The 8904-nt window shown below is 37.4% G+C and overlaps 1 protein-coding gene across 1 annotated transcript in view; it reads right to left on the bottom strand.

Annotated features, from left to right (window-relative positions):
- ABCA10 (ATP binding cassette subfamily A member 10) overlaps positions 1-8904 on the bottom strand; it is a 71285-nt gene that overhangs the window by 19527 nt on the left and 42854 nt on the right. Inside the window, 4 exon segments of the mRNA XM_023729282.1 lie at positions 627-713; positions 1574-1693; positions 3213-3326; positions 3546-3716. Of these exon segments, the coding sequence (XP_023585050.1) occupies positions 627-713; positions 1574-1693; positions 3213-3326; positions 3546-3716 (492 nt within the window).

Below are 8904 nucleotides of genomic sequence, written 5' to 3'. Positions count from 1 at the left end.
AAAAAAAAAAAAAAAAAGATTGTATGTGAAATATATCAGCATGTAGTTAGCAAAGAGGAAAAATATGCATTCATTATATAAAGACACTTGTGAAAATGTATAAATTTCTAAAATTTAGGAAAATTTCTCCCTTGATAAATTGCTGTTCTTCTATTAAGAGAAATCAAAATACTTACAATCCATCATGTTTGCCCTTCTGCCTCAGCTATCATGATGCACAGAAATAACATTTATATTTTGTTTCAATATTTTTCCTTAGAATAAAATTCCATTTGATTTTTTTCTTTTTTCTTCATTATTACTTGACTTTTTAACCATATTTAAATGATTTTCAGTCATACAGCATCTGTGGTATTGTTTAAAAACTACATCAAATTGTCTTTGGATACATATCAACAATGTATATCAAAATAATAACAACCGATTCTTTAGAATTTCTGGCATATATTTATGACTCTACATAGAAAAAAATCTTTGACTTCTACCATCATCATACTGAAATATAAAATATAGTAAGAGTGGGTATTTTTAGGATATTTAAATTTGGCAATCTTTGAATAAGGTCAAGTGTATCACATAGTTACAAATTCTACATAATATATATTCTGGTAGAACATTTTTCTTACAATTAAGATTGTTAAGAGAATAGTTTCATTGACTTCATTTATTCCATTGTTCAGATGTTCAGTGTTGCTCATATCGATAAAGGAGAGCTGGCAAATAAAAACAAGGATTAAATGGAAGTTTCTCTGTTTTATTAATATAAAATTTACACTTAAATATTCCTATATTGTACTTGATATTTCACTAGGCACCAGTGAATAATTCATAAATTGGGGGAAAAAAGATTCATTCTCTGATGCTAAAATCTGTTGTTAATGCTGACATCCTTCCTTGGTTATAACCTCCAACATTTTTTGTTTTCCAACTCAGTGTAGTAGGGATTTCCAAGTTTCTTTTTAGTGGGAGCGATGAAGTATCAAACTGTGAAGTAGACAAGGTTTGTCAGCAGTTCCTGCAGCTGGTCAGGGGTGCTTGGTTTCTCCCAGAAGCTCTTAGTAACCTCATGCTGCCCATTCCTTACCAATCACAGCCCCAGAGAGCAATTCATTCACACTAAGCAGTATGCAATCAGTAAACACAATATGTTACATCTTCCAAGTCATCCTATATTTTAGGAAAAGATAGATTTTACCACAATAAGAATTTTGGATATTCATCAAAGTTGAAATGGGAAACTTCTGCATTATGGTAAGACTGATTCTCCTCGAGTGTTTTGTAACAATGGAAAAGTTCTAGTCCTTTTCCATAATTCCCTCTGGAATTCCTATACCAAGGATGAGCTTCCCGCTGCTTTCTACATAGATTTACCGTCCTCTTTATGAGTATGAATACTGGTCTTAGTGAATTTGAAACTCTCAACTTTATACAGTTTTAAAATCTTGTTTTCATAACTTAACAGCATTGAATAATATCTAAATTTCACATAATGTCTCTGTCCCTTCTTTGGGCAAAGATTATTGTAATGGGCTACATGGTCAAGACCAGTGAGACACGGGATAACATTGCTTACCTCTATCAAATACATGAAAAATCCAATAAAAGTGTAGGAAGGTATTAAAATCATGCATGAAATTATGCTGGGATTTCCCCAACGATCTGCTACCATGGAGATGAGTATAACTACTGAGATCTAGAAGAAGAAAAAAATCCAGAGTATTATAATTATCTCAGTCCTATTTACTATTTTAAGATATTTTCTATGAATAATCAGTTTTCCCAGGAGATATTCCCATTTTCGATTTTAACCTCATATACAACGTTGTTAGGATTTCTCCTTTAGGAAGCGTCAAACTATCATTACAACTGAAACACGTGGGCTTAAAATAAGTCTGACATAAATACCTTTATTCTAATCCCTCTTCCTTGTTCCCATAACAATGGAGGAGAATGGGAAATACAAAAGAAAGAGGAAGAGTAAAAGAGTTGGTCTTGCTCCCTTTCCCACACTGATCCCCAAACTACAGGGCCTGCCTGAGATGCGTGCGAGAGGCAAAGAAGAGTTTTACACTGCTTATGAGATGAAAGTTATACTATATGGACTCGAGGGGCCATTTTTTGTTGCTATTGTTCTGAAAATGAATCTAAATTAACAAAATGAGACTATTTTAATATCTGAGATGATTAAAAAGCTATATTATCTACTCAAGTATCCACAAGGGGTAGGGAAGGAGATGCAGTAGTTTCTCTGAAGGAACAAACAAACAAATCCATCTACCCATCCATCCATCCATCCATCCATCCATCCATCCATCCATCCATCCATCCATGTTTATGTGTTTGTTTATATAATTCATTAGTCTAGATGGCTACCTACTATACTTGTTTTTTTAAATAAGGGGAAATATTTAGGGGGAAAACCTCACTGGGGTCAGTTATTCCTGCCCTCTAATGTAGGGGACTGCCCTAAGGGATCTTGTTTTTCAGCTGTGACATGCCAGGATTCCTACAGATATTTGCTTCTTTCCAAAGAAAGAGAGGTGTATAAAAGAAATCTTAAAGAACAAAACAGAATGAGGGAATGAAAATTACCCAAAAAAATCTGAAATGATGAACATGGTCCAACATTAATGGAGTTACAAAACAAATAACTTTATTCTCTTCTAAGGAATGTACTTATACCTAACTTTGCATTTAAAAAAAATGAACTTCAAGAAAATTTAATATAAATGTACATGTGGAGATTGTGTATATCTATATCTACATATTTACATCTATACTTCCTGCTGGAAAAAAAAAATTAACTCATTGCCTTAAAGTTGATTCTAACTCAGAGCTACACTATAGGACAGAGTAGAGCTCTGTTTCCAAGGAGCGGCTGGTGGATTTGAACTGTCGACCTTTTGGTTAGCAGCTGTAGCATGCTGTAGCTCTTAACCACTGTGCCACCAAGTCTCCATCTATAGCTATATCTATATCTGTATCTGTATCTATATCTATAACTATATCCTGTTGTCATTGAGTCGATTCCAACTCATAGCGATCCTATAGGATAGAGTAGAACGGCCTCACAGGGTTTCCAAGGAGCAATTGGTGGATTCGAACTGCCAACCTTTTGGTTAGCAGCCTAAGCTCTTAACCACTGCACCACGAGGGCCCCATCTAGATCTAGATCTAGATCTATACACACACACACGTAGAGAGATATTTACAATAAAAAAGCCAAAAGACCAGAGGCCATTATTTTTTCTCGCCTTGCAAAAAATGAATGAAATCACGTATGTGAGGAATATAAGAGAAGCTACACAACCAAATATGCAAACTACCTGCAAAGAACAGGAAATAATAGCAAGATTAGGGATGGCAGGTCATGTATAGGGTGAGGGGTGAGGGAAGAGAATCAGGTCATAAAGCCAACACGGACAATTTTCTTGCATATATATGCCTTTTGTTAATGACAAAACATTAATGAAAATGAATTTTCATTTTGATCCTATTATTAGATTTGGCCTGGAGTTAGGGGTTGGGGGGCAATGATCACTTACAAGAGCAAATATGAGTCCCCTTGAAATTGTGTTTTCTGAAAATATGAAGTACTGAATTAAAAATATTGAAAGGAGTATCAAATAGTGTAATGGGATGTCCACCAGAGCTTGTCCGCACCAGTATGCTGAAGGGTAGAGGCCTGAAATCCTCAACTGGGATTGAGCTTTTCTCTGTTAAATAAAGAAAAGGGATACATGAGAGATGGAAATCTTAAGTTGAAAAGTATTTTGGTTATGTGAAAATATTAATTTTTAATACATTTTGAAAGTATTTTATAGTAGCACCCAATTTTTTGGTCTATTTTACTTCATGTGATGAATTTGAGTTTCAGTAACTTTCTAGCCCAGGTTTAGAGAAGCAGGCTTCAGGACAATTAGTACTGTCCCAAAGAAAATAGTACCTCAGTGATCAGAAGCACAAAAAGCAACCCCCGAAGTATCTGTTGCTAAAATAGGAATGTATGGCCATTGGCTCAACAGGAAGAGTCTGACCTATTTGTAAAGCTGATTTACACTTTGATATAGATAAATGTAAGGTTATGCAGCTTGAAAATGGCACAGTCAGAATTCGAGCCCAAGCAGAGTGGCGGTAGAGCACATACATGGACTGGATACATTACTATGCACAGAGAATAAATTCAGACCCCTCTCCTGTTTCCTGTACCTGACATATGTTGGGGTTTCTCATCTCCTGTGGAGAATATATATTTTTTAGCTCAGAGATTAGGTAGAAAGTGTATGTCCTTACTCTTCTCTGGGGCAGTAGGTGAAGTTTTTCTAGTCTCTATTTCTAGCACTGAACAGTCCTGCGAAGCTTCTGGATTCATGAAGGGATATTACTTCCAGGTTTCCAGCTTGTCCAAGCTCAATTCCTGGCCACAGGGACATTAAAACACTCAGAGGACTGTGTCTGAGTCCAATGTTTCCTTGGACAGACAGTGGCAGAAAAACCACCCACAGCTTGGTTTTAATTTCCCTTTCTATTTTTAACACCTGGAATATGCCTTCCTTTTTCTCTGGGTTTCTTCCATTGTTTTTTTACCATCCTCTTTCTTTTTTTAAAAAAAAAAGTTTGGCTGTATACCTGAACTTCTATTTTGCATGTATTTTATCCACTATTTTCATGTGCTTCTAGTTGGAGGCCAGGCACTTCTTTATCATATTAGATCACCATTTGTGGGGAAATATTTAGGCTTAAATAAGAAAAAAAGCTTCAGAAGAATGAAAAATGGATCAGAATAAGGAAATCAAGAACGAGGAAGACGACGCATACACAAGAAACCATGTTAAGAAGTGAAACGAGTAAAATCTAGTTAATCTCAATAATTACTGACATTGTAGCAATTGTGAAATTGTGAGTTTTAATGCAACTGGAAGAAAGGCAGGGTAAAAATGATTCCTCAAATAGAATATATAAAATATAAAACAACTATAATGACAAGAAAAATTCATAAAAACCTGAGCTACATTGCAGGTGATTTAAAAAAACAACTTAGAATTTTATTTAGTTGCATGTTGGACCATTGTGATTTATAGGGTTTATTGGCTGATTTTTGAAAGTAGATCATCAAGCCTTTCTTCCTAGTCCATCTTAGTGCAGAAGTTTCCCTAAAACTTGTTTAACATCGTAGCAACATGCAAGCTACCACTGAAAAATGGTTGGTAGATGCTCATGAGGTGCGTTGTGTGGGCATATGTTCCTTATGCCTTTAAAATTGTTGTTTTTTAGCAGTTGTAGCTTCATCTTCGGCTATATGGTATGGCTCTCAATAAAGCACATTTTAACGGCTTAATTTTGGAATACAGAAAACATTCTCAATTTTTAACAGCCACAATATCTTAAACAACTGCAAAATCTTCACATACTTGATGATTTCTGAATCCTGTTAGCAATTTCTGTGTTCATTAGGCTTCTCTAGCTGCATAGAATAGACTCACATGCGCTGAGGTAATGAGACGCTTGTATCCAAGGCATATCCAAGAATAAGGTCAGGACTACAAGAGATAACTTGAAGGTCATTGTGGACACAAGGTAGCCATAGGGACTCCCATAACCAGAGTTTGTGAAACATCACTAGAGTACTCCCCCAATAATAGAGGCTCAGATTCTTGTTCTACTGTGTTTATCATTGTGTATAATCTCACTTCTTCCCCTATTGACTGGCTACCTCATCTGCTGCCTGATACATCTTTCCTCAACCTCTTCCTTCTACTTCCCAAAACTTTTGCTGCTAGATTTGACTTACACCCTGGCTTATCACATCCTTCCTGCATCATTGCTTCTCTCTGTGCATCCTTTTAACTTTCTCTGTATTTTTCAGGTCAATTTCCAGAGCCAAAGGTTGTACTTACCTTTGTCCCTGTTTGAACAGAGCTTTTGCAACCAATAAAGCAGGCTGAATGCTCTGAGGTTTTGAGCCTGTTATAGATTGAATTGTGTCCCCCAAGGACACATGTCCTAGAATGTTCACCAAGGACATGGCTACACAATCTTCTGTTAAAGAGATTAGGCCTGTGACTGATGGATGTAACCAACTACCACAGCAGAAAACGCATCAGCTGAAGGGCACAGAGAAAGAACGAAAGAAAAGAATGCTGTCTGCCTCTTGGAATTTTATAGGTAGGAGACAGGCCAAAGGAGCTACATCTGTTGTCCTCCAAGAAAAGAAAAGGACCATTCCTGGAGCAGGTCAGAGATCAGCAGAACTGTTGGAAGGAGCACGGGAAGCAGGGTCTTCTTGGTTTCAAAGGGTGGGGCCACAATCTTGTGGATCTCAAAGAGTGGGGTCACAGCCTCCTAGGTTTCAAAGAGTTGGATTTTACCCAACTCAGTTTCTGAGTGTGAGGCTGCCATTAAGATGTACCAGGGGAATGGGGCTGCCACCCAAAGCTGAGGGGTCGGGACTGCCATGCACAAGGGGTTGAAGAATGGGTCCTGCTGGGGCCGAGGGCATGAGGTCGCTACTCAGATGGACTAGAAGAATGGGGCCGCCCAAAGCGGAGGGAGCAGAGTGGTTATTCCAGATGGCCTGGAAGGCAGAGCTGAAGCCCAGGGCAGAGGGGCTTCCACCCAGAATACAGAGGGTGTGGCCATCTCTCGGAGTCTGGAGGGCAGGGCCATTGCCCAGATGGTCTCAGTGAAGAGAGGATTATTTTCAAGCCTTGAGAGCTAATGCAATTTGTTCTGTTATGTTTTGGACTTCCTTGGTGCCTGTTATCCCTTCTTCTCTCCAATTTCTCCCATTTGTAATGGAAACGTCTACCTTGTGCCTCTTCCAGTATTGTACTTTGGAAAAAGATAACTTGTAGTCTAGATTTTATAGGATCACAGATGAAGAAGAATTTTGCCCGAGGATGGAATACACCTAAAGTCTCACTCATATTTGATTTAGATAATTCAGAAGATGAGATTTTGGATTTGGAGTTGATTTAAGACTTTTGAGATGATGTGATGGGGTGAATGTGTTTTGCATTTGGGAAGGACATAAATTTTAAGGGGCCAAAGGGTGGAACGTTTTGGATTAAATTGTGTCCCCCAAAAATACGTGTTGTAAATCCTAACCTGTATATAATCTCATTTGGGAATGGGTTGTCTTTGTTATGGTAATGTGGCAAGATTAGTGTAGGGTATGTCTTGAATCAATCTCTTTTGAGATATAAAAGAGATTAAACAAGTGAGCAGAGGACAGATTGAGTAAAATAGATGCCAAGACACATAGAGATCTCCAATGAACCAGAATGAAGAAGCTGAAGACACAAGAACCTTCTTCCAGAGCTGACAGAGAGAGAAACCCTTCTCCTAGATCCAGCACTCTGAATTTGGACTTCCAGCCTCCTAAACTGTTAGAAAATAAATTTCTTGTTTGTTAAAGCCGTCCACTTGTGGTATTTCTATTAGGCCATATCCGACTTCGGTGAATTCCAAATGTAATCACTTCTGAGTTACAAAAAGAGCAGAACTGATAAAGAGACACACACAGGGCGAGAGGAAGTGAGAGACTAGGGAGGGAAATGCATCTACAAGTATTACTGGAAAATACTAGAAGCTGAAATAGACCAGGAAGGGCCTCACCCTAGACCCATGCTGTGAATTCCGATCTCTAGCTTCCTGAACTGTGAGAATATTAATTTCTGTTCTCTAAAGCTAGCCACCTGAGATAATGTGTTACGGCAGCACTACATCTACATTTAAACCTACATCCGAGAACTTTGTAGTAAAATTTCATACACCGGAGGCTAAAGGGAATAATCCTAAAATATCCTAAAGAGTAAAGCAAAATACTTCAAATTAATGAGAATCCAAATTATGTCAGCAAAACTAGATGCAAGAGGGCAATAATAGACTGCTTTTAAAGTGAGTAATTTAGGATATTTTCAGTCTGAGCCAAAAAAAAAAGAAATCATAGAGTAACAGAAATATATGTAAAGAACATGGACAGATTTCTTATAAGGGAAATAAATAAATAAACGGCCAAAAATTATATGAAACTATGCTTGAAGTCACAAGTAATCTGAGATATGTACATTAAGTAATCAAAGTGTACTATTTTTAAATCAGATTGGTAGAATTAAAAATTTCTCTAATTTCCAGTTTTGACAAGGCTATCGAGAATATAATTGTTAGCATTTATTGAGTGCCCACTAATTTCTAGGTATTATGCTTATTAAAAGGAGCCCTGGTGGTGCAGTGGTTAAACACTTGGGTGCTGACCAAGAGGTCAGCAATTAGAACCCACCAGCAGTTCCGGTGGTTAAGCGCTCAGGTACTAATCAAAAGGTCAGTGGTTTGAATCTACCAGCAGCTCCATTGAAGAAATATGTGGCAGTCTGCTTCCATAAAGGTTACAGCCTTGGAAACCCTATGGGGCAGTTCTATTCTGTCGTATAGGATTGCTATGAGTTGTAATCAACTCTACAGCAACGTGTTTGAGTTTTGATTTTAGTGCTTATTTAATACGTGTGCTGTTTCATTTACTCCTTAAACAAACCCTAGGTGGGTCCTATTGTATCCTCTGTATCTTACAGATGAGTAAAAGGAGGCTCCCAGGAAAGTCATTTGCAAGCTTTGCATAACTACTAAGGGGAGAGCTGAGGTTTCAAGATAAAATAATAAAATATCCTGTAAGGGGAAGGATAAAGGCACACGCATGGCAGGGTGTGGCAGAGAATATTGCTAGAAATACAGGCTGATTTTTAACACTGTCAGAGTATGCAGGTTCAAATGTTTGTTAACATTTAAGGGTAATTACTACTAGAATGAAATACTGACCCAGAGCTTTTGATTAACAAGAAGTGGCGAAAGGAGAACCAAAAAAAAAAAACAAAAAAAGGAACAAAGAAAACACGATGAGTATAGAAA

Source organism: Trichechus manatus, unplaced genomic scaffold (genome assembly GCF_000243295.1).
Source record: "Trichechus manatus latirostris isolate Lorelei unplaced genomic scaffold, TriManLat1.0 scaffold00028, whole genome shotgun sequence".
Taxonomy (NCBI): domain Eukaryota; kingdom Metazoa; phylum Chordata; class Mammalia; order Sirenia; family Trichechidae; genus Trichechus; species Trichechus manatus.
Note: the sequence above shows the minus strand (reverse complement) of the source record. Positions and strands in the feature narration are given on the sequence as shown.